We start from the raw sequence: 26,233 nt of genomic DNA on the forward strand, positions 1-26,233 counted from the left end.
TTTATATTCTGTATGATTCTAATTATGTGGCATTGTCCAAATGACAAAATCATAGAGATGGAGAACAGACTTGATTATAGAAGCTAAGGATGAGAGGCAGGAAGAACAGATGTGACCTCAGGGGGCAGGAAGAGGTCTCTGGTGGAACAGTGTCCTGATCCAGGTGAAGCCACATTATGTTCTTTTGATCAATGTCAGTTTGATGTTGGTATTATACTACAGTTACACAAAATGTTACAACTGGATATAATTGGGTGAAGGGCACTTAGGACTGCTTTTCACTAATTTTGCAACTTTTTGTGAATTTATAAATACTTTTTAAATAAAAAGTTTAAAATAAATCAAAAGTTATAATCATTTTAGTTCTCATTATAGTGCCAGAATAAGAGCAGAGCAATGCAACAAAAAAAAAAAGAAAAAGAAAAAGAAAAAGAAAAAGCTGCGTGTGGTGGCACTCGTCTTTAATCCCAGCACTCAGGAGGCAGAGGTAGGAGGATCGCCATGAGTTCGAGGCAACCCTGAGACTACATAGTGAATTCCAGGTCAACCTGGGCCAGAGTGAGACCCTACCTAAAAAAAAAAAAAAAGGGCAGAGCAATGGCAGAAATTATGGAGAACAACGTTTTGAATGTATGTAGTGCATACTTAAGTGTATAATAAAATTGATCCAGAAACCAGTGGGAAAGAAAAAGTTCTACAATAAATGATGCTAGTGAAATTGCCTGGAACTTGAGACATTAGTTGTACTGCAGCATCTTACCATACACTGAGATGATTTCTGGATGAATAAAGTGAATATAACCAGGTGTGGTGACACACGACTTTAATCCCAGCACTTAAGAAGCAGAAGTAGAAGGATCACTGTGAGTTGTGAGTTCAAGGTAAGCTGGGGACTACAGAGTGTGTTCCAAGTCAGCCTGGACTAGATGGAGACCCTGCCTAGAAAAAACAACAGCAATGGGGGTTGAAGAGAGAGCTCAACAGTTAAAGGCATTTGCTTGCAAATCTTGATGGCCTGCGTTCAATTCACCAGTACCCACATAAAGCACAAGATGACGCATGTGTCTGGAATTCATTTGCAGTGGCTGGAGGCCCTGGTGCACCCATTCTTTCTCTATCTCTCTCTCTCTCTCTCTCTGTCTGTCTCCCTCCCTCCCTCTTTCTCTCTCAAATAAATAAATAATAATTCATATATATATATATATATATTTTTTAATTTTAGCAAGCAGGCTGGAGAGATGTGATGGCTTAGTAGTTAAGTGGTTGTATGTGAAGCCTAAGGACTCCAGTACTAGGCTCAATTCCCCAGGACCCATGTAAGCCAGATGTGCAAGTTGGTGTATGCATCTGGAGTTCACTTGTAGTGGCTGGATGCCCTGGCATGCCCATTCTCTGTCTACCTGCCCCTTTGTCTCTCTGTTGCTCTCAAATATATAAATAAAAATAAAGCCCCCCCAAAATTTAAAAAATGTCAGCAAGCCAGGTGTGGTGGTGTACACTTTTAATCCATCACTCAGAAGTCTAAGGTGGTAGGATCACTGGGAGATTGAGGCCAGCCTGAGAATACGAGGTGAATTCCTGGTCAGCCTTGGCTAAAGTGAGACCTTACCTTGAAAAGGCAAAAAAGGGCTGGAGAAATGGCTTAGCAGTTAAGACGCTTGCCTGTGAAGCCTAAGAACCAAGGTTCGACTCTCCAGAACCTATGTACACCAGATGCACAAGGAGATGCATGTGTGGAATTCATTTGCAATGGATAGAGGCCCTGGCACACCCATTCTCTCTCCCTCCCCTCCCCCCTCCCTTCCCCCTCCCTCTCCCCTCCCCTTCCCCTCCCCCCCTCCCCCCCCACACATAAATAAAATGAAATTTAAAGCTGGGCGTGGTGGTGCACGCCTTTAATCCCAGCACTCGGTAGGCAGAGGTAGGATTGCCATGAGTTCAAGGACACCCTGAGATGACAGAGTTAATTCCAGGTCAGCCTGGACCAGAGCGAGACCCTACCTCGAAAAATCAAAAAAAAAAAAAAAAAAATTGAAAAAGAAAAAAGAAAATTAAATTTAAAAAGGAAAAACCCCAAAAAATGTTTTTAAATTCAGCAAGATGGGTGTGGTCATGCACATCTGCAATTCCAGCACATCAGAGGTTGACAAAAAGAATCCTCATACTGACTGGACTGGAGAGATGGCTTAGCAGTTAAGCGCTTGCCTGTGAAGCCTAAGGACCCGGGTTCAAGGCTCCATTCTCCAGGACCCATGTTAGCCGGATGCACAAGGGGGCACACATGTCTGGAGTTCGTTTGCAGTGGCTGAAGGCCTGGTGTGCCCATTCTCTCTCTCTCTCTCTTTCTCTCTCTCTCTCCTTCTTTCTGTGTCTGCTGCTCTCAAATAAATAAATAAAAATAACTTAAAAATTAAAAAAAAGAATCCTCATACTGGACATGGTGACACAACCCTTTAGCCCCAGCACTCAGGAAGGAGAGGAGAAACCCTATCTCAAAAAAACAAAAACAAATAATAAAAAACAAGGAACCTCATGAGTTGAGGTCAACTAGAGCTGTATAGCAAGAGCTTATTTCAAAACAATTCAAAAAAAATTGGCCCCAACAATCTACTGCTTACAGCTTGCAGGAAAATGGGACATCAGTACTTGTTACTGAGCCACAAAGAAACCTTTACCCTAACCCAAGATGCACATGAGAAGATACAGCACGGCTCAGATTCTGAACACAGCCCTAGTCAAGCTGCGCCTGGACTGGACCACTGAGACTGGGAAACCATAAATGCAGGTGTTGACTGAGCCACTACATTTGTGGCAATTTGTTATGTAGCATTCCTGAAGTCCTGGGCTCCATGCCTTGCAGAGAAAGCTGAGGGGAGTGGGAGGAGAGGAGAGGAGTGGCACACAACATTCAGGGGTCAGAGGCAAGAGGATGGCCTCAGGTTTGAGATCAGCATGGTCTCTGTAGTAGCAACTGGAAGGAAGAAAAAAAAAAGAAAAACAGGATAAGGGCCTGGCATGATGGCACATTCCAGCACTCCAGAGGCAGAGGTAAAAGGATCGCCATGAGTTCAAGGCCAGCCTGAGACTATATAGTGAGTTCCTGGTCAGCCTGGGCTAGAGACTCTACCTCAAAACAAACAAAAAAAGATTCACTGCTAATAGAACATGCTACTCATCCAGCAAAACTTGAGAGCTAGGTAGAGTCCAATGTCTATTTATTCAATTTCTATTTTTTTAATTTTTTAATATGTTTTTATTTATTTATATGACAGAGAAAGAAAGAGGGAGGGGGAGAGAGAGAATGGCTACTCTGGGGCCTCCAGCCACTACAAACAAATTTCAGATGCATGTGCCCATTTGTGCATCTGGCTAACGTGGGTCCTGGGGAATCAAACCTAGGTCCTTTGGCTTTGCAGATAAACACCTTAACCATTAAGCCATCCCTCAAGCCCTCAATTTTTTTTTTAAATCTTTTAAAAATATTTTTATGGGGGCTGGAGAGATGGCTTAGCAGTTAAGTGCTTGCCTGTGAAGCCTACGTACCCTGGTTCTAGGCTCAATTCTCTAGGATCTACGTTAGCCAGATGCACAAGGGGGCGCACGCGTCTGGAGTTCACTTGCAGTAGCTGGAGGCCCTGGCACACCCATTCTCTCTCTCTTTCTCTGTCGTTTTCAAATAAATAAAATTAAGAAAATATTTTTATGAGCTAGAGAGATGGCTTGGCAGTTAAGACATTTGCTTGTAAAGCCAAGGGACCCAACTTCAATTCTCCAGGACACATGTAAGCCAGATGCACAAAGTGGCATATACACTTGAAGTTTGTCTGCAGTATCCAGAGGCCCTGGCATACCCATTCTCTCTCTCTCTCTGAAATAAATAAATAATATTTTGTAGAAAGGCCAGTCTGTTGGACGTTCCTTAAAAAAAAAAAAAAAGAGAGAGAGAGAGAGAAAGAATGGCTGTAACAGGGCCTCTAGCCACTGAAAATGAACTTCAGATGCATGGTCCACTTTGTGCATCTGGCTTACATGGGTCATGGAGAATTAAACCTGGGTCCTTGGGCTCTGCAGGCAAGCACCTTAACTGCTGAGCCACCTTTCCAGTTCCCTTCTTTTTTTTTCTTAAGCTGACCTGGAATTCACTATGTAGTCTCAGACTGACCTCAAACAGCAAGCCTCCTACCTCTGCCTCTTGAGTACTAGGATTAAAGGCATGCGCCACCACACCAACCATGCCTGACCAGAGTGGGGCAATAAGAGAGACAATGGGCATGACAGGGCCTCTAGCCACTGCAAACGAAGTCCAGATGTATGTACCACTTTGTGCATCTGATTTTACATTACTGGGGAATCAAACTAAGATCGTTAGTCTTTTCAGGCAAGCACTTTAACCACTGAGCCACCTCTCAAGCTCCAGCTCCCCCATCCCTTTTTTGTTTTTTTTGAGGTAGGGTTTCACTCTACTCCCGGCTGACCTGGAATTCACTCTGTATTCTCAGGGTGGCCTCAAACTCATGGTGATCCTCCGACCTCTGTCTCCCAAGTGCTGGGATTAAAGGCATGCACTACAACACACAGTTTAAATTTATTTTTATTCATTTAGAGACAGAGAGAGAGAGAATGGGCACAGCAGAGCTTCTAGCCACTGCAAACGAACACCAGATGCATGTGCCACCATGTGTATCTGGCTTATGTGGGACCTGGAGAATTGAACCTGGGTTCTGAGGCTTTCCAGGCATGTACCTTAACCACTAAGCCACCTCTCCAGCCCCCCTTCCTTTTTTAATGTGTGAGTGCACATGTGTGGGGGCCAGAGGAGAACCTCAGGCGGTAGTCTCAGGAACATCATCTTCCAGCTGCAGGCTATAAGGCCCACAGCACAGAACATAGGTTCTGGGCGTCAAACACAGATCCTCATGCTTGTGAGGCAAGCACTTTACTAACTGAGCTATCTCATCAGGCCTCAATTTTTTTCTTTCTTATTTTTTTTGGGGGGTGGTGTTGAGATAAAGTCTCCCTCTAGCCCAGGCTGACCTGGAATTCACTATGTAGTCTCTCAAGAGTGGCTCAAAAACATGGCAACCCTCCCACCTCTGCCTCCTGAGTGCTGGGATTAAATGTGTGCACCACCACAGCTGCCTCTTTAATTTTTTTTTGTTTTAACTTATCTGCAAGCAAAGACAGACAGAGAGAATGAGTGTACCAGGGCCTCCAGCCACTGCAAGCAAACTCTAGATGCATGCAACAGCCTGTGCATTTGGCTTTACGCAGGCAAGTACTGGGAATCAAACCCAAGTCATTAGGCTTTGCAGGCTGCCTTAAGCACTGAGCCATCTCCCCAGTCCTCAATTTTGCTTCTTTTGAAATAGAGTCTCACGTACCCCAGGCTGGCCTCAAACTTATCATATAGCCTGGATTAGAATGACTTTGAACTTCTAATCCTTTTGCTTTCACCTCCCAAAAGCTGGAACTATACATGTGAGTCATGACATTCATCTAATTTACTCAATTTCTAACTTTACACAGCCCTGTGACACTTGATTTCTGAAAAAGCTACCCACCAACCCAGCATGAAGTACTGAGGATCTATAGGCATAAAAACGAGATGAAACCTACTTGGGGTGGGGGTGGGGATACAATGAATTCTGCATCTGACCATCTATCACCTGTCTACAGACAGTGGTCCAGGCCAAAGTATGGCCAGAGATGCCAGAGTTGGCTATGACTCTCGGAAGCAAAGGTCACCTGAAAAAGAGGTGGAAAGAAAAGTGCGCCTGGGTGTGGCCCCGCCACCCCACTGGCTGTAGGTCAAATTCCTTTCCCTCTGGATTGAGGAATTCTTCTCAATCCAGACTTTGATGGGACTGGACTCTAAAATTTAACAAAAAGCTGGAGAAAACTGGCATGGGCTTAAGAAAAGTTCCCTGAAGAGCAGAGTAAGTTATGGAACAACAAAAAAAATTATACAGCCAGGCATGGTGGCACATGCCTTTAATACTAGCACTTGGGAGGCAGATGTAGGAGAATCAACGTGAGTTCGAGGCCACCCTGACACTACATAGTGAATTACAGGTCAGCCTGAGCTACAGTGAGAACATACCTTGAAAAAACAAAAACAAACAAGTTTTTTTTTAGATCTTTTATTCTTTTTTTTTAAATTTTTTATTTATTTATTTAAGAGCAACCGACACAAAGAGAAAGACAGATAGAGGGAGAGAGAGAGAATGGGCGCGCCAGGGCTTCCAGCCTCTGCAAACGAACTCCAGACGCATGCGCCCCCTTGTGCATCTGGCTAACGTGGGACCTGGGGAACCGAGCCTCGAACCGGGGTCCTTAGGCTTCACAGGCAAGCACTTAACCGCTAAGCCATCTCTCCAGCCCTAGATTTTTTATTCTTAAGGGATAAGGTTAACAGGACGGAGGGAAAAACGCTTGCTGCACAAGAGTGAAGAACTGAGTTTAGACTCCGTCCCCAGCACCAGGCACGGTGGCATGCATCTGTAATCCTGGTCCTAGGGAAGTAGAGACAGGAGGATCCCCTGGGCAAGTTGGCTCACTAGTTTAGAAAACTCTATATGAGCTCTGAGTTCAGTGAGAGATCCGATCAAAAAAAGTAACATAGAGGGTTGGGGATTTAGCTCTGTGGAAGAATACTTGCTGGGCTCCAACTTCAGAACTAGGGGAGACAGTGAGCAAGTGCAACAGAGGGAGTCTCCAATTATCAATCTCTGGCCTCCACTCCCATTAACACACACAAGTGTCCACACCCACACAAACTCACATACACATGAAAACGAATACAATCTTTCCTCTTGGGAGGCTAGTGTACTTCCACATCTTCCCTCTGAAGGCAAACTATGTACACTTTTACACATTTCCTTCATGACACTCACACAGCTAAAGAGCTTTCTACATTTCAAAAAGTATTTTTGGTTTTGTTATTTCCCGAGGTAGGGTCTTACTCTAGCCCAGGCTGACCTGGAAGTCACTATTTAGTCTCAGGGTGGTCTGGAACTCACAGCGACCCTCCTACCTCAGCCTCTGGAGTGCTGGCATTAAAGGCGTGAGCCGCCACTCCTGGCTAACAGGTTTTTATAAAACTACTGTTGGCGAGGAAAAAAAAAAAACGAGTAAAACTACATTTCGAGCCGGGAGCATTCCTTTTTCTCCAGGTGGTGTTGAGGTCAAGGGGTGCAACTACCATCTTTACAGATGCCTTCTGGCCAGTCATCCCCGGTGACTCAAAGGCAGAAGCATAGCAAGGAACGAGAACCTCTAGATCTGAACCTGGGACCATGGGGTCAGAAACCGAGGGATAGTGGTGGGGATCCTAGAAAGGCCAGTCGCATCTGGGGTCAAGGGAGGGAGACAGATCCAGGATGGAATACGGAGAGGAATCCAGGGAAGGGGTCCTGGTCCGGAATCTGGGGTGGAGGCCCAGGCCCAGGGGCAGGTCCCGGTCCGGATACGCAGTCAAAAGCCGGGTGCGGGTCCTGGGGTCAGCCTCCGCCATCCACCAAACCTCCTCCCGAGCCCCAGGTGGGTGGCGGCCCCTTACCGTCCATGGTCAGTCTGGCAGAGCACCCGTCCGGGCGGTGCGGCCGACACGATACGGCCCACTGGCAGCTCCTCCTGAGGACTTCCGGAGTCGCTTCGCCTCGCGCGGCCCGCTCTCGCGAGACCAAATGCCCAGCCTGGGCGGGGCTCTGCGGCGAGCTTGCGCTCCGCCCGTTGCCGTGGTGACCGACGCGCGGGAGGGGTGTGGGTTTTATGAGTCGTTCGGGGTTACGAGCCGCCCACACGGTCGGCGCGGTCACCTATGGGCCTGTCCAAAAGCAAATCCAAACAGAGGAAAGGTAAAGGGCGGCGCCCGGCGACGAGGCGCGCTCTCCGAGGCCAGAAGCGGTGGGCAGGTGGCCTCTCGCAGGTGGCCAGTATGGCTGCACCTGAGCGGACTGCTGAGCCGGAGGGGGCATCCCCCTGCATCAGTCCTGTGTGAGTCTAACTGATTATCCGTGTGTTTCAGATGAGGAGCAAAAGAGGACCCCCACCCATTCAAATCCCCCCCATTCAGTTCCAAAGGCTAAGGACAAGACGACGGAGAAGGAGGCCAAGCAGGGAGAGAAGGAGGCCTTGAATCAGCATTCCGATAACCTGTTAGGGTCCGGGTCGACCAAGCATAGGAAGTCTTCTGCTTCCTACGAAGGTAGGAGACATCACGGCCTCTGGGCTGGGGTCTGTTTCCAAGACCCTGATGAGATAGTAGATTCATATCCAGAATTCTCGGCGTCGTTTATGAGCGTAGCACGGGTGTTTTCCTGTGGTACACCCCGGGGCCTGTGGCTGAATCCCAGCACTCACCCGAAATCCCAGCACTCAGGAGGCTGTGCAGGAGGTTGTTAATTCATGGCCAGTTGGCATTCTATAGTGAGGTCTAGGCCGGCCTTACGTTCCAAAGAGAGCCTGGTGAGAGGTCACACATAGGAGGGCTGGGTAATTTCTGGTGTCACTGTAATTCCTTCAACCTGTCACATCCTGGGGCAGAACCTCGAGAAAATGTGCAGGCTGGAGTGTGGCTTCCGAGGAGAACAGTTCCTGAGGAGACCCTGGACTCACTGCACCTCACACCAAGATGGGAGGGCCAGCAAGGAGGAGCAAATTATGGGTGACATAAGAGTAAAATTATTTGTCACATCTGTCCACTTTATGGCATACTAGTATAGCCGTACTTTGGGTGTATGTGGGTAGAGATGAGACCACAAAATCAGAAAGGAAAAAGAAAAATAACACCTGAAAAAAAGTCTTCCACTATTAACCTGGATTGTGGAAACAGAATGAAGTATTTAAAACAAGGGAGGTATGATGGGTGTGTGCCTTAGAAAGGTTTTTCTGGTTCGAAAATACAGGTCAGTAAGGGAAGCAAAAAAACCCTAGTGAGATGAAGAGATGGCTTAGCCTGCAAAGCCAAGGAACCCAGGTTCGATTCCCCAGGACTCACACAAGCCAGAAGCACAAGGTGGCACATGCATCTGGAGTTTGTTTGCAGTGTCTGGATGCCTTGGTGAGCCCATTCTCTCTCTCTTCCTCTCTCTGCCTCTTTATCTGAAATAAGTGAGGTGGGGTAACGGTGTGGTTGCATACACCTTTAATCCCAGCAATTGGAAGGCAGAGGTAGGAGGATCACAGTGAGTTTGGGGCACCCTGAGACTATATAGTGAATTCCAGGTCAGCCTAAGCTAGAGTGAAACCCTACCTCAGAGAATCATAAAGAAAAAAAGAAAGAAAAAAAATTTTTGTAGGCCTGGAATTCACTATGTAGTCTCAGGCCTCGAACTCACAGCCATCCACTTACCTCTGCCTCCCGAGTACTGGGATTAATGGCGTGTACCACCACGCCCTGCTAAAAAATACTTTTTAATATTTATTGAAAGGGGGGAAAAAAGCTGGGTGTTGTGGCGCACATCTTTAAGTCCAGCATTCAGGAGGCAGAAATAGGAGGATAGCCATGAGTTCAAGGCCAGCCTGAGACTACATAGTGAAGTTCAGGTCAGCCTCAGGTAAGAGACCCTAACTCAAAAAATAAACAGAACAAAAGAGGGCTGGAGAGATGGCTTAGCAGTTAAGGTGCTTGCCTGCAAAGCCAAATGACCCAGGTTCAACTCCCCAGAACCCACGTAAGCCAGAGGCACAAGGTGGTGGATGTGTCTACAGTTCATTTGCAGTGGCTGCAAGCCCTGGTGCACCCGTTCTCTCTCTCTCTCTCTCTCTCTCTCTCTCTCTCTCTCTCTCTGCCTCTTTCCCTCTCTCCCTCTTTTCTTATGTAAATAAAAAATAAAATATTTTAAAAAGAGTTCATTCGGCAATGATGTACAACTCAGTGGCAGAGCACTTTCCTAGTATGTGTCAAGCCCTGGGGTTCATCCCAAGCACCATTAAGAAAGAAAAGAAACAGGTGAGGATCTGAGGAACGTGCTTGCCTTATAACTTGAACTGAGTTATCAGCCTCCAAAACCCAAATAAAAAGTATGGATAGAAAGCCGGGCATGGTGGTGCACGCCTTTAATCCCAGCACTTGGGAGGCAGAGGTAGGAGGATCGCCGTGAGTTCGAGGCCACCCTGAGACTACATAGTGAATTCCAGGTCAGCCTTGGCTAGAGTGAGACCATACATCAAAAAAGGAAAAAAAAAAGATATATATATATATAGATAGATAGATAGATAGATAGACAGACAGACAGACAGACAGACAGATAAAAAAGAAAAAGTATATGAACACCTGTAATACCAATGTTGGGGAGATGGAGACAGAAGGATCCCTGGCGCTAAAAACAGAAAGAAAAAGCCAGGTGTGGTGGCACATGCCTTTAATCCAAGCACTCGGGAGCTAGAGGTAGGAAGATCACTATGAGCTCAAGGTCACCCTGAGACTATGTAGGTCAGCCTGGGCTAGAGTGAGAGAGACTCTACCTCAAAACAAACAAAAAAAAAGAGACAGACAGAGAGAGAAGACGATGACAACAAAAGACCCCAGGGACTGCTGGCCAGCCAGTCTAGCCTCATTGGTAAGTTCTAGGCCAATAAGAGGTCCTGAACTAGGGGTTAGGGAGAGGAGATGGCTCAGTGGATAAAAATGCTTGTGTTACGAGTGGGAGTACCTCAGTTTGGATTCTCAAACCCTATCAAAAGCCCGGAACTACAGTGCTAGCATCTGTGATAACAATGCACTCCCCCTGAGCAAAAGGAGATGGAAACAGGACAATTGCCAGAAGATTACAGGCCAGCACACAGTGCTGAACTACTATGTAAGAGCCCCTGCCTCAACCAAGGTGGAAAACAAGGACCAACACAAGAAGCTGTCCTCTGACCTCCACACATGCTGCAGCAAGCGTGTGCCCACGCCCATACACATGAACATACATATATGCACACAAATTGGTTTTTAAAAAAGAAAGAAATGGCATTCCTGAAAACGATTTCTGAGGTTTTCCTCTGGCCTTGTGCACACACACATAGGTGCACACACACATGAAAAAAAAAAAAAAGTTCTCAAGAGATGGCTCAGCAGTTAAAGGTGCTTTCTTGCAAAGCCTGACAGTCTGAGTTTCATTCCCCAGTACCCACGTAAGGCCATATGCACACCGTAATGCATGCATTCTTTGGCAGTGGCAAAAGGCCCTGGTGTACCTATACTCATCCTCTCTCCCAATAAAAATATCTGTAAAACCATACTGTATAAAAAAGGCACTCTCACCAGGCATGGTGGTACACACCTTTAATCCCAACACTTGGGAGGCACAGGTAGGATCACCATGAGTTCCAGGCCACCCTGAGACTATATAGTGAATTCCTGCTCAGCCTGGGCTACAGCAAGACCCTACCTCAAAAAAAGGGGAAGCACTCTCAAAACCTTATATTACGAAAAATTAAAATTAAAATTAATAAAACTTTATATTCTGTATGATTCTAATTATGTGGCATTGTCCAAATGACAAAATCATAGAGATGGAGAACAGACTTGATTATAGAAGCTAAGGATGAGAGGCAGGAAGAACAGATGTGACCTCAGGGGGCAGGAAGAGGTCTCTGGTGGAACAGTGTCCTGATCCAGGTGAAGCCACATTATGTTCTTTGGATCAATGTCAGTTTGATGTTGGTATTATACTACAGTTACACAAAATGTTACAACTGGATATAATTGGGTGAAGGGCACTTAGGACTGCTTTTCACTAATTTTGCAACTTTTTGTGAATTTATAAATACTTTTTAAATAAAAAGTTTAAAATAAATCAAAAGTTATAATCATTTTAGTTCTCATTATAGTGCCAGTATAAGAGCAGAGCAATGCAACAAAAAAAAAAAGAAAAAGAAAAAGAAAAAGAAAAAGCTGCGTGTGGTGGCACTCGTCTTTAATCCCAGCACTCAGGAGGCAGAGGTAGGAGGATCGCCATGAGTTCGAGGCAACCCTGAGACTACATAGTGAATTCCAGGTCAACCTGGGCCAGAGTGAGACCCTACCTAAAAAAAAAAAAAAAAAAAAAAAAAAAAGAGCAGAGCAATAGCAGAAATTATGGAGAACAAATTTGTATATGTATGTAGTGTATACTTATGTGTATAATAAAATTGATCCAGAAACCAGTGGGAAAGTAAAAGTTCTACAATAAATGATGCTAGTGAAATTGCCTGGAACTTGAGACATTAGTTGTACTGCAGCATCTTACCATACACTGAGATGATTTGTGGATGAATAAAGTGAATATAACCAGGCGTGGTGACACACGACTTTAATCCCAGCACTTGAGAAGCAGAAGTAGAAGGATCACTGTGAGTTGTGAGTTCAAGGTAAGCTGGGGAGTACAGAGTGAGTTCTAAGTCAGCCTGGACTAGATGGAGACCCTGCCTAGAAAAAAACAACAGCAATGGGGGTTGAAGAGAGAGCTCAACAGTTAAAGGCATTTGCTTGCAAATCTTGATGGCCTGCGTTCAATTCACCAGTACCCACATAAAGCACAAGATGGCGCATGTGTCTGGAATTCATTTGCAGTGGCTGGAGGCCCTGGTGCACCCATTCTTTCTCTTTCTCTCTCTCTCCCCCCCCTCCCTCTCTTCCTCTTTCTCTCTCAAATAAATAAATAATAATTTATTTATATATATTTCAATTTTAGCAAGCAGGCTGGAGAGATGGCTTAGTGGTTAAGTGGTTGTCTGTGAAGCCTAATGACCCCAGTACTAGGCTCAATTCCCCAGGACCCATGTAAGCCAGATGTGCAAGTTGGTGTATGCATCTGGAGTTCACTTGTAGTGGCTGGATGCCCTGGCATGCCCATTCTCTGTCTGCCTGCCCCTTTGTCTCTCTGTTGCTCTCAAATATATAAATAAAAATAAACCCCCCCAAAATTTAAAAAAAATTTCTGCAAGCCAGGTGTGGTGGTGTACTCTTTTAATCCATCACTCAGGAGTCCAAGGTGTTAGGATCACTGTGAGATTGAGGCCAGCCTGAGACTCCTGGTCAGCCTTGACTAAAGTGAGACCTTACCTTGAAAAGCCAAAAATGGGCTGGAGAAATGGCTTAGCAGTTAAGATGCTTGCCTGTGAAGCCTAAGAACCAAGGTTCGACTCTCCAGAACCTATGTACGCCAGATGCACAAGGAGATGCATGTGTGGAATTCATTTGCAATGGCTAGAGGCCCTGGCACGCCCATTCTCCCCCCCTATCTCTCGCATATATGAAATAATGAAAATTAAATTTAAAAGAAAAACCCCCCAAAAATGTTTTTAAACTCAGCAAGATGGGTGTGGTCATGCACATCTGCAATTCCAGCACATCAGATGTTGACAAAAAGGATCTTCATACTGGTCATGGTGACACACCCCTTTAACCCCAGCACTCAGGAAGGAGAGGTGAAACCCTATCTCAAAAAAACAAAAACAAATAATTAAAAAAAAAAAAAAAAAAAAGGAACCTCATGAGTTGAGGTCAACTAGAGCTGCATAGCAAGAGCCTATTTCAAAACAATTCAAAAAAAAATTGGCCCCAACAATCTACTGCTTACAGCTTGCAGGAAAATGGGACATCAGTACTTGTTACTGAGCCACAAAGAAACCTTTACCCTAACCCAAGATGCACATGAGAAGATACTGCACGGCTCAGATTCTGAACACAGCCCTAGTCAAGCTGCGCCTGGACTGGACCACTGAGACTGGGAAACCATAAATGCAGGTGTTGACTGAGCCACTACATTTGTGGCAATTTGTTATGTAGCATTCCTGAAGTCCTGGGCTCCATGCCTTGCAGAGAAAGCTGAGGGGAGTGGGAGGAGAGGAGAGGAGTGGCACACAACATTCAGGGGTCAGAGGCAAGAGGATGGCCTCAGGTTTGAGATCAGCATGGTCTCTGTAGTAGCAACTGGAAGGAAGAAAAAAAAAAAGAAAAACAGGATAAGGGCCTGGCATGATGGCACATTCCAGCACTCCAGAGGCAGAGGTAAAAGGATCGCCATGAGTTCAAGGCCAGCCTGAGACTACATAGTGAATTCCAGGTCAGCCTGGGCTAGAGCAAAACCCTACTTTGTGAAATTAATAATAGGGAGCAGGGCATGGTGGTGCATACTTTTAATCCCTGCGCTGGGGAAGCAGAGGTAGGAGAATTGCCATGAGTTGGAGGCTGCCCTGAGACTCCATAGTAAATTCCAGGTCAGCCTGGGCTAGATTGAGAACCTACCTCAAAAAACAATAATAATATATAATACACATTATAATATATTAATAGTGTAAAATAATTATTTAATAATATAATAATAATAACAATAACAATAATAGAACTGGACACGGTAACACATGCCTTTAATCCCAGCACTCAGGAGGCAAGAGGTAGGAGGATCACCTGTGAGTTGAAGGCTACCCTGAGACTGTAGTCACTATAGTGAATTCCAGACCAACTTGGGCTAGAGTGAACCTCTACCTTTGGAAAACCAAAAATAAATAATAATTAAATGAAATAGGTACTAGTATCAAACCAGGCACTATACTTGCAATCCCAGCCCTCAGGAAGCCAAGGCAGGAGACTCGAGTTCCACACAGCCTGAGCTACATCATAAAATCCTGTCTCCAGGGGTTGGGGAAATGGCTCAGCTTTTTTTAAAGTTTTTTTTTTAATTTTTTATTTATTTATTTGAGAGCGACAGACACAGAGAGAAAGACAGATAGAGGGATAGAGAATGGGCCCGCCAGGGCTTCCAGCCTCTGCAAACGAACTCCAGATGCATGCGCCCCCTTGTGCATCTGGCTAACGTGGGACCTGGGGAACCGAGCCTTGAACCGTGGTCCTTAGGCTTCACAGGCAAGCGCTTAACCGCTAAGCCATCTCTCCAGCCCCTTTTTTAAGTTTTTAACAAACTTTTATATATTTGTTTATTAGAGACAGAGAAGGAGAGAGAGAGAGAGAGAATGGGCGCACCAGTGCTTCTGAGATGGCTCAACTTTTAAAGGTGCTTTGCTTTGCACAGCTTGCCAGCCTGGATTCAATTCCCAAGAACCCACATAAAGCCACTTGTAGGACAGACATTTGCGATGGTGAGAGGTCCTGTCCCAAAGAAGGCGGAGCACTGAACTCCCTACATACACACATACAGACACAATCACATAAATCATAAATTGCAAACAATTTTAAAGGGGCCTGGAAAGATGGCTCAGTAGTTAAAGGTGCTTGCTTATAAACCTGCCAGACTGGGTTCAATTCTTAAACCACCCAAGTAAAGCTGGAGAGGCATTCATCTGCAGGGGCAAAAAACCCTGACAAATACTTTTTTTGTTTGTTTGTTTGAGGTAGAGTCTCACTCTAGCCCAGCCTAATCTGGAACTCTGTCGTACCAGGCAGGCCTCGAATTTATAGCGATCTGCCCACCTATTCTTCCCAAGTGCTGGAATTGAAGGCATGCACCACCACGCCTGGCCAAAATAAATTTTTAAACCAGGTATATGCCTTTAATCCTAGCACTCCAGAGGCCGAGATAGCTGTGACTTTGAGGCCAGCCTAAGACTATATAGTGAATTCTGGGTCAGCCTGGGCTAGAGCAAGACCCTACCTAGAAAAACAAACAAAGTTAAAAATAATTTTGTAGGTATGGGTGTGGTGGTGCACGCCTTTAATCCCAGCACTTGGGAGGTAAAGGTAGGAGGATCACTGAGTTCGAGGCCACCCTGAGACGACATAGTGAATTCCAGGACAGCCTGGGCTAGAGCAAGACCCTACCTTGAAAAAAAAAAAGTAAACATTGCAATTGCCAAGTGTAGTCACATCTATAATCCCAGCACTGGGGTAGCTACATCAGAATTGTGAGTTCTAGGCCAATCTGGGCTACATATTAAGACTGTTTGACAAAACAGAAATGGGCTAAGAAGATTGAGCAGAGGTTAAAGGCACTTACTTGCAAACCATGCCTGTCTGGGGTTCAATTCTCAAGCTGCCGACATAAACCAGACCCAAAAAGTAGCATGCCCATATACACACAATAAATTTATTTAAAAAAGCAAAACCAAGCCGGGTGTGGTGGTGCACACCTTTAATCCCAACACTTGAGAGGCAGAGGTAGGAGGATCGCTGTGAGTTCAAGGCCACCCTGAGACTACATAGTGAATTCCAGGGAAGCCTGAGCTACAGTGAGACCCTACCTCAAAAAACCACAAAAAAAAAAAAAAAAAAAGCAAAAACAGCCAGGCATGGTGGTGCACACCTTTAGTCCCAGCACTTGGGAGGCAGAGAGGTAGGAGGATTGCCATGAGTTTGAGGCCAGCCTGAGAGTACATAGTGAATTCCAAGTCAGCCTGGACCAGAGTGAGACTCTACCTTGAAAAACCAAAAAAGGTGGCTGGAGACATGACTTAGCAGTTAAAGCACTTGCCTACAAAGGCTATGGACCCATGTTCGACTCTCCAGTTCCCACATAAGCAGATACACAAGGTGATGCAAGCGCACAAGGTCACACATGCACACAAGATGGCACACACATCAGGAGTACTATTAGAGTGGCTGGAGGCCCTGGCACAACAAAACAGTTCTCTCTGTCCTTTCTTGCTCTCTCTCTCTTTCTCTCTCTCTTTTTGGCTTTCTAAGGTAGGGTGTCACTCTAGCTCAGGCTGACCTGGATTTCATCATGTAGTCTGAGTGACCTCAAACTCTCTGCAATTCTCTTACCTTTGCCTTCCAAGTGCTGTGATTAAAGGCGTGTGCCAAAACACCCAGCTCCACAAAATTTAAAAAAAAAAAAAGCAAAATAGGACTGGAGAGATGACTCAGTGGTTAGGACATTTGCCTGCAAAGCCAAAAGACCCAGGTTCTATTCCCCAGGACCCATGTAAGCCAGATGCACAAGGTGGCACATGAATTTTCAGTGGCTAGAGGCTACAGCCCATTCTCTCTCTCAAATAAATAAAAAAGAAACTAAAAAAAACCAAAAAAAACCCACAAAAGTACTAAATGAACGTGGATTAATGGGCTAGGGCAGTGGCTCACCAATTAAAAAGGCACTTGGCTTGCAAAGCCTATCAGCTCGTTTGATTCCCCAGTACCATATAAATATAGCATAAAAAGTGGCATGTGCATCTAGGATTCATTTGCAGTGGCAAGAGACCTGGGTGTACTCATATACACACACATACACACAGAGAAATTTAAAAAAATTAAATTAGAGCTGGAGGAATGGCTTAGCGGTTAAGGCATTTGCCTGCAAAGCCAAGGGGCCCTGGTTCAATTCTCCAGGACCCACGTAAGCCAAATGCACAAGGGGGCGCACGTGTCTGGAGTTTGTTTGCAGTGGCTGAAGGTCCTAGTGTGCCCATTCTCTCTCTCCCTCTTTCTCTGTCAAAAAAAAAAATAGAATATTTAAAATTTTTAATTAATTTTATTCATTTGCAAGCAGAGAGAGAAGAGAGAACGGTTGGGGGAATATGTGAGTACCAGGGCATCTAGCCACTGCAAACAAACTGTAGATACATACACCACTTTGAGCATCTGGCTTTACGTGGATACTGGGGAACTGAACCCAAGTCATTAGGCTTTGCAGGAAAATACTTTAACTGCTGAGCCATGTCTCCAGCCCTCAAATAAAATTTTAATAATTTTATTATTTATTTGAGAGAGAGAGAATGGGCTTTCCAGGGCCTTCAGCCATTGTAAACAAACTCCAGGTGCTTGTGTTCTCCTTGTACATCTGGCTTACGTGGGTCCTGGGGAATCAAACTTGGGTCCTTTGGCTTCTCAGGCAAATGCTTTAACTGCTAAGCCATCCTTCCAGCTCCTCAAATAAAATTCTTAAGAAAGAAAATGGATAACTATTTTATAAGTTTACATTAAGGAAAAGATTCCTCTGTCTCCTGGGATTAAAGGTATGTGCCATCATGCCTTGCTGTCCATCTGTTTTTTGAGTGCTGGGATTATAAGCATGTACCACCATGCCTCCTTCTCCCAGCAAATTTCACAAATATAAAATTATAATTTGACCTAGAAGTTCTACTTCTTGCCCAATAAAAACAAGTTGTGTCAGCCAGGTGTGGTGGTTCACACCTTTAATCCCAGCACTCAGGAGGCAGAGGTAGGAGGTTCGCTGTGAGTTTGAGGCCACCATGAGACTACATAGTGAATTCCAGGTCAGGCTGGGCTAGAGTGAGACCCTACTTTGGAAAAACCAAACCAGCTGGGCGTGGTGGCGCATGCCTTTAATCCTAGCACTTGGTAGGCAGAGGTAGGAGGATCACCGAGAGTTGAGGCCACCCTGAGACTACAGAGTGAATTTCAGGTCAGGCTGAGCTAGAGTGAGACCCTACCTTGAAAAACCAAAACCAAAAAAAAAAAAAAAAAAAACCACTGTGGAGCTAGGGAGATGGCTTAGCAGTTGGAGATCCTTGCAAAGCCTGTGGGCCTAGGTTCAATTCCCCAGCCACCCACATAAAGGCAGGCAAGCATTCATCTGTAGAGGCAAAAGACCCTAGCCTGCCTGTACAAAATATACACACACATAAAAATAAAAACAAGTTATGATGGTTAATAATATCAACTTAATAAGATCTCAAATCACTTAGGAGACAAACTCTAAGCATATCTGTGAAGTTTCTACATTTCAGTGCCTGAGGTGGGAAAAACCACCTAAATGTGGGTAGTACTATCCCATGGACTAGAGCCGCAGATTAAAGAGAAAGGCTAAAGCAAGTGAGCACTAGCATTTATTTCTGCTACCTGAATATGGACACAGTGTGACCCGATGCCTCAAGCTCCTGCCACCATGCCTTCTCTGCCATGATGGACTATGTCCCTTCCGGAACTACAAGCTTAAATAAACCCTCCCTCCCTTACACTGCTGCTCACAGCAGCAAGTAGAGTAACTAATGCACATTGCATGCAATGAAAACAATAAAATTTGGAAATAAAACCTATACATTAAAGGAAGTTGGTCACGTAAAGGATGGAGAATCCTTTGATAGGCCTAGAGGCCAGGACTCTGTATGTAGACATAGGTGCACAGCCCAGCATGCATTTATTAAGCAGCTTCTATACTGTGGATGGCATGGGCATGTGAACCACCTGGAAGGGTAGGACTCAAACATGTGCAGTGTTTAAGTTTACAGCTTTTTTTTTTTTTTTTTTTTGAGGTAGGGTCTCACTCTAGCTCAGGCTGGCCTTGAACTCATGGCGATCAATCCTTCCTCAGCCTCCCAAGTGCTGGGATTAAATGCATGTGCCACCATGCCTGGCTTACATTTATTTATTTATTTTTTTCCCCCAAGGTAGGGTCTCACTTTAGCTCAGGCTGACCTGGAATTCACTATGTAGTCTCAGGGTGGCCTCGAACTCACAGCAACCCTCCTACCTCTGCCTCCCAAAGGCTGGGACTAAAGGTGAGCACCATCATGCCCTCACACCCAGCTTCTTCTTTTTTTCTTAAATTATATACATAATTTTTTGCTTTTTTGAGGTTTTTCTAAGTTCTGATCTGTAAAGTTCTGAACAGAAAGTGTTTACAAATCAGAATTATCTGGAGGCTCGGTTTCTGAGCCCTACCCTTTGAGGTAGACCTGCCTTTTCACATCTTCCTGATTTTGCAACCCTTAAGCCATCCTGCAGGGTCATGAAATGAAATCTAGTCTCCTGTTTTGTTGTTGTTGTTTGAGGTAGGGTCTTGCTCAGGCTAACTTGAAACTCACTTTGTAGTCCCAAATTGGCCTTGAACTCACAGTGGTGATCCTCCTACCTAGAATGCTGGGATTGAAGGCGTGTGCCACCACACCAGGCTTTTTCTGTTTTTTCCTTGCAAGAGGGCATCCAATATTCGTGACTTGCACGGCTGAGTTGTGAATGGTTTGGAATGTTCCTGCACAATCATTCCTTCTGGCCACAAGTCCTTTACGATGAGCTTAAGACAGATCTTTTGTTCATTGTGAAGGAAGTTCCCACACACTCACTAAATAGCTGGATGTTTTCTTCCCTCTAGAGAAAGCCGATGCAAAACAAAAGCCAAGCAAGAAGAAAATTGTCATTCCGCAGATCATCATTACTCGAGCTTCAACGGAGACGCTAGTGAGCTATGGTCCTCCATATGATGAAGAGCAGAGAACCATTCGGGAACAAACTGAATGGGGCCCTTACTATCGACATAGGAACCCCAGTACGATAATGGCCTATGAGCCAAGAACCAAAGAATAAAGCAGAGTTCCCAGAATCTGCCACTGTTTACTGTGATTTGAGTCTCAGCTACACTGGCAGAAGGGCCACTGCCCTGTGGGGAGCTGAAAGCCTTTTCCTAGTTCATGAGGTTCTAGGAGCAAAGTGATTGGCTCAGAGAGTTGCAATCCTAAAGGCTTGACTTGCTATGACTCTGGTGAGCCCTTGAAATCCTTCCCACTCACTTCTGAAACTGTGGTATAAGCACTTGGAAGTTAACAATGAATGGCATGACACAAAACCCAGGGAGAAGGCTATTCTGAGGACTCACCTCCAGCAGAGGTGTGGCATCACCTCAGGGCTGGCAGGCCCCTAGCTTGATGGTTTTAAAAGCCCAGTATGTCCTGCAGTGGGCAGCTGAGGCACTTACAACTTTGGTAGTAGCCTGGTAGCAATGACCTGTCTTTTTAGCACCACTGATGAGGGCTTGCTAATAGTGAAGGGCCATTCAGAATGCCAAGCATGATGACAACTTCTTGGCTGACTCCAGCCTTACCAGCAACCTTCAGGTCCAGCTGTTGCTTGAGAGAATGCTCTGCTCTATGTGGTCTCACACATAAAGTCTAGAAATAGCATCAGTTTCTATGCTACTGGCCTTTGTAGTTAACCAGAACCAGCGAACAGTGGTATGCCCACCAAGATCATGAACATGAGTTTCTCTGATAATGGGGTCTGGGGACTTGTCTGTTACACATGCCAATAGTTTCTTTCTTTTTGGTTTTTCGAGGTAGGGTCTGACTCTGGTCCAGGCTGACCTGGAATTAACTATGTACTCTCAGAGAGGCCTTGAACTCTCAGTGATCCTCCTACCTCTGCTTCCCAAGTGCTGGGATTAAAGGCGTGTGCCACCACGCTCAGCTTTAGTTTCTAATATATACATACAGGCTTATCTAGTACCACCTAAATGACTGAAAAAATGAGTGTGTGTGTGATGCTGGAGATTGAACCTAGGACTTCATGCATGCTATAAGTACTCTGCCACTGAACTACATCCCTAGCCCAATTTCTTCATGTGTATGTATATATACACCTGTCTGTACTGACCCCATGAGTGTGTGGAGGCCAGAGGAAAATATTGGGTGTCCTCTTATCACTTATCCATGTATTTCCTCGAGACAGGATCTCTCCATCAACCAACCCTGAGCTGTTGTCCATCAGCGAACCCAGTGATTCACCAGTCTCTGCTGTCACCAGACTGGGGTTACAGATGTAAGTGGCCATACTAACTTATTTATTTGAGAGAAAGAGGGAGGGAGGGAGGGCGGGCGAGCGAGCAAGCATGCCAGGGCTTCCAGCCATACTGCAAACAAAGTCCAGATGCATGCACACTCTTGTGCATCTGGCTTATGTGGGTCCTGGAGAATTGAACTGGGATCCTTTGGCTTTGCAGGCAAACGCCTTAACTGCTAAACTATCTCTCCAGCCCCCATATATAACTTTTTAAAAAAAATATATTCTATTTATTAGAGAGAGAGAGAGAATGGGTGTGCCAGGGCCTCTAGCCACTGTAAACGAACTCCAGATGCATGTGTCCTCTTGTGCATCTGGTTTACATGGGTCCTGGAGAATTGAACCGGGATCCTTTGGCTTTGCAGGCAAATGCCTTAACCGCTAAGCCCTCTCTCCAGCCCCCATACCTAACTTTTAAAGTGGGCTCTGGGGAGTCAACCTTGTTGGTCTCCAGCCTAAGAGGCCCTCATGATTAAGTGGTCAGCACTCTTTTAACTATTGAGATACCTCACCAGCCCCCCCTTATTGGGGGGCTCAAGGTAGCATCTCAGTCTAGTCCAGACTGACCTGGAACTCACTCTGTAGTTCCAGGTTAGCCTTGAACTCAGTGATACTCCTAACTCTGCCTCCAGAGTGCTGGCCTGATTTAAAAAAAAAAATTTTAGGGCCAGGCGTGGTGATGCACGCCTTTAATCCCAGCACTCAGGAGGCAGATGTAGGAAGATCGCTGAGTTCAAGGCCACCCTGAGAATACATAGTGAATTCCAGGTCAGCCTGGGCTAGAGCAAGGTCCTACCCCGAAAACAAAAAACAAAACAAAATGAAACAAAAAATTTAGGACTGGAGAGACGGTTTAGCAGTTAAGGTGTTTGCCTTCAATGCCTAAGGACCCAAGTTCAATTCCCAGCACCCATGTAAACCAGATGCACAAGGTGGCTCATGCATGCATCTGGAGTTAGTTTACACTGGCTAGAGGCCCTGGAGCGCCCATTCTCTCACTCTCTCTGAAATCAATAAAACAAATTTTTAAATTTATATTTATTTATTTGCAAACAGAGACAGAGAGAGAAGAGAGGAGACAGAGAAAATGGGTGCACCAAGATCTCTAGCCACTGCAAATGAACTCCAGAAGCATGTAGCACTTTGTGCTTCTGGCTTAAGTGGGTGCTGGGGAATCGAACCTGAGTCCTTAGACTTCATAGGCAAGTGCCTTAACCACTAAACCATCTCTCCAGCCCCCTTTTATTGATTATTCATTTGCAAGCACATAAAGAGAAAACACGGAAAAAGAAAGAAAAAATGGGCATACCAGGGCCTCCTGCCACTGAAAATGAACTCCAGCCATTTTGAGCATCTGGATTTACATATGTACCAGGTATAAACGTGGGTCCTTGAGCTTCAGGCTTGGCAAGCAAGCAAGAGCCTTTAACTGCTGAGTGATCTCTCAGCCCAGCCCCCTGCCCTTTTGAGACAGGGTCTCACACTGAAGTTCAAACTGACCTGGAACTCACAGCAATTCTCCTGCCTCAGCCTCCCAAATACCAAGATTATAGGCATGTATGACATCTCCAGTAAAAAAATGAATTCCGGGCTGGAGAGATGGCTTAGTGGTTAAGCGCTTGCCTGTGAAGCCTAAGGACCCTGGTTCGAGGCTCGGTTCCCCAGGTCCCACGTTAGCGAGATGCACAAGGGGGCGCATGCATCTGGAGTTCGTTTGCAGAGGCTGGAAGCCCTGGTGTGCCCATTCTCTCTCTCTCCCTCTATCTGTCTTTCTCTCTGTTTCTGTCTCTCTCAAATAAATAAATAAATAAATAAATAAATAAATAAATAAATAAAATGAATTCCCACTGGGCATGATGGCACACACCTTTAATCCCAGCACTCGGGAGGCAGAGGTAGGAGGATCGCCATGAGTTGGAGGCCACCCTGAGACTACAGAGTGAATTCCAGATCAGCCTAAGCTAGAATGAGGTCTTACCGCAAAAAAAAAAAAAAAAAGCCAGGCATGGTGGCTCATACCTTTAATCCCAACACTTAGGAGGCAAAGGTAGGAGGATTGCTGTGAGTTTGAGGCCAGCCTGACAGTACACAGTGAAGTCCAGGTCAGCTTGGGCTAGAGAGAAACCTTGCCTTGAAAAAAAAAATACACACACACACACACACACACACACACACGTATTGCCCAAGAGGAAATGATCGATCATAAGTCTTAAATTTCTTTCTTTCTTTTTCCTTTTTTGGTTTTCTGAGGTAGGGTCTGGCTGTAGTCCAGGCTGACCTGGAATTCACTCTGTAGTCTCAGGGTGGCCTCAAACTCATGGCGATCCTCCTACCTCTGCCTCCCAAGTGCTGGGATTAAAGGTGTGCACCACCATACCTGGCTAATTTGTTTCTGAGACAGTCTGCCTATGTAGTCCAGGCTGGCCTTGAACTCACAATCCTCCTGCCTCAGCCTACAGAGTGTTCCAATTACAGGCACATGCCACTAGGCTCAAACATCCAACCACAGCCTGCTTCACAACTTCAGTGTAGTACTCACATGGGCCTAGGCACTTAAAAGCAGGGACAGCTTAGCTTCCCATTCTTCACATCAATCCACCACAAAGGACCAGAGGCAAATGATGTTCTGAGTTCCATTACACAGCATATGGAGCACAGTGCAATCTTTCCAAGATCTTTTGGGCCCCTGGAGCTGCTGTGCTGTGGTCAGTACACTATTTTCCTCCTAGCAGTCTCAGAGTCAAGCAGCTCTCCCCAACCCAGAGCGACATTCTGTGCACTGGGGAGGGAGATCAGGAAATCCGCATGTATGATGTGCAGCCCTCCCTCACAAGGCTCTAGCCTTGCCCCTGGTTAGAGATGGGGCCTGAAGTTTGCCTCCTGATCTTGCTCCCACAGAGGCTACTTTTTAGGGTCAGCCTTCTGTTCCCCAAATGCTATCACAAGCACAGCTCTCTGTTGGAAGAGCACTAAACACTATTATTATCTGCTAGAATTGGCATCTCACTAAAATGGAAAGTGTGGAGGGGAGGCAACTTCTGTAGGTTCAGCTGGTGGCTGTAGTTTGAGCCCTGCTACCTCAACTGGGCTTCTACAGTGAATCCAGATTAGGAGACATGTGGCCGTGGTCCTGAGCATCACACCAAGGGTACTGTTTCTACCTGACCTTCCTGCTCCCACCTTCCAGGGTGGGGCCAGAGATTGGCCAGGCAGCCTGCCCTGGGCACTGACTGCCTCAGGAGAGCTCTGCAAAACAGGAAGGGAGGTGTTTCATGGTGGGCATCTCCTCAGAGACTGCTGGAATCTCCTCACCCAGGAACTAAGCTTGAATGTCATCTGAAGAGCCCTTGTTGCAGTCGTCATCTTGTTGCTGGCACAAAGCACCTGACGGGAGGAAAGGGTTTATTTCGGCTTACAGGCTTGAAGGGGAAGCGGGTGCATGAGCAGAGGCCGGTGGCAAATAGTGGCAGGAGGGTGAGCCAAACACTGGCAAGGGGAAGCTGGCTGTAACACTCCTAAACCTGCCCCCAACACACCACCTCCAGGAGGCTCCAGTTCCCAAACTGCCACCATCTTGGGACCCAGAACACATTCATTTATGGGGGGGGGGGGAATACCCGACTGAAATCACCACAAGCTCTCTTCCCCGCTGCTCCAGTTTGTGATCATCACACCTAGCGAGACACTCCGATGCCAAGTATTGAAGCCCAACTCGCTGCACCAAGACCTAACTTCAGCCTGAAGGGTCCCCAAATTGTTGGGCATATTGCCTTAAGGGTCCCCTCCCGCCGGACTACAGCACCCCAGGCTCCTCTGGCGATCCCGCTGGGTCTTGCCTGCGCCCTCTCGGTCCCCAGGCGCGCGGGGAGGAGGAATCCCCTTGCAGCCGCCCCAGAGACAATCCGGAAGTGGGCGACGCGCCTGCGCCGGAGGACAACCTGCGCCTGCGCACACGATGAGTGGGGGGCGCCAGCATTGGGCATGGCGGAGGCGGACCCCGAGTCGGATCAGATCCGTCTGAAGTGTATCCGTAAGGAAGGTTTCTTCACGGTGCCACCAGAACACAGGGTGCGACGGGGTGCCGCTGGGGCAGCGCTGGGGCAGGCCGGGGCTCCCGGCGCGGGCGGGAACGACTGTCCGAGTTAGCTGCGGCGTGGACGGAAGGCGGCGCCAGACCAGCCCGGGGAGGGTGGGAGGGGAGAGCGCGTGCAGCTCACCGGGCGCTCCTCTTGGCACCGTTCTAGTACGGTCCTTTCTGTGCGTCGAGGAAGGTGGACCTTGGAGGCTCCGATTCCTGTCATGGTAGACCGTGGTAGAAAAGGTTTGCAGCAGGAAACTTATTCTGCCAAGCCACGTGCTCAGGAAGCACCATTACCTGTATTTTACTTAGCATTACCCTAAGTGTAGTGCCCAGAAGCGTGCAGAACCCGGTGCTGTGCTGGAATCTGGGTTACCTCCATGATTGGGAATTCTGCTCTTAAAGGGGAGGAAATGGCATGTGTGCAGTGCTTGGCGCCTCAACACAACACTATTAAGGAACCAGGAGCTGATGACCCAGGCCTGTAAACCTAGCTGGGGGCTTAGGCAAGAGGATTGCCAGGAGTTGGAGGCCACCCTGGGATACAGAGTGAGACAGTGTCTCAAGACAAAAGTATCAGAAACTTTGGAGAAGTTTATCCAACTTGGACTAGAGAAGAGATTTGTAGAAGGCCTGACTTCTCTTTTGGACCAGGAAGTGTGGTCAGGGTTTGAGAAGGGTTGACATGCCAGACTCTGATGGGAGAGTCATAGGCA

The 26,233-nt window shown here is 46.3% G+C and overlaps 3 protein-coding genes across 6 annotated transcripts in view; 2 read left to right on the forward strand and 1 right to left on the reverse strand.

The window, feature by feature from the left end:
• Chmp1a (charged multivesicular body protein 1A) overlaps positions 1 to 7,815 on the reverse strand; it is a 22,493-nt gene extending 14,678 nt beyond the window's left edge. Inside the window, exon 1 of the mRNA XM_045156162.1 lies at positions 7,559 to 7,815. Coding sequence (XP_045012097.1) covers positions 7,559 to 7,565 — 7 coding nt within the window. The 5' untranslated portion in view covers positions 7,566 to 7,815. The remainder of the gene's footprint in view (positions 1 to 7,558) is intronic.
• Spata33 (spermatogenesis associated 33) lies at positions 7,784 to 20,191 on the forward strand. Its single transcript, XM_045156171.1, has 3 exons — positions 7,784 to 7,856; positions 8,027 to 8,206; positions 19,980 to 20,191. The coding sequence occupies exons 1-3, from the start codon at positions 7,820 to 7,822 to the stop codon at positions 20,189 to 20,191; spliced, it is 429 nt and encodes a 142-aa protein (XP_045012106.1). The 5' UTR covers positions 7,784 to 7,819.
• The window catches only part of Cdk10 (cyclin dependent kinase 10), a 26,193-nt gene continuing 8,034 nt past the window's right edge, over positions 8,075 to 26,233 (forward strand). For 2 of the 4 annotated variants that reach the window (XM_045156136.1, XM_045156131.1), the window contains exons 1-2: positions 8,075 to 8,206; positions 21,329 to 21,418. Coding sequence is in view for 1 of the 4 variants with exons in the window: in XM_004664817.2 (XP_004664874.2) it covers positions 25,421 to 25,507 (87 nt within the window). In the remaining 3 variants the exon portion in view is untranslated. Of the gene's footprint in view, positions 8,207 to 21,328; positions 21,419 to 25,350; positions 25,508 to 26,233 lie in introns of those variants that run through there. The other 2 variants (XM_045156123.1, XM_004664817.2) reach the window with 1 other exon arrangement.

The sequence above is a fragment of the Jaculus jaculus genome, chromosome 1, assembly GCF_020740685.1.
Source record: "Jaculus jaculus isolate mJacJac1 chromosome 1, mJacJac1.mat.Y.cur, whole genome shotgun sequence".
Classification (NCBI taxonomy): Eukaryota; Metazoa; Chordata; class Mammalia; order Rodentia; family Dipodidae; genus Jaculus; species Jaculus jaculus.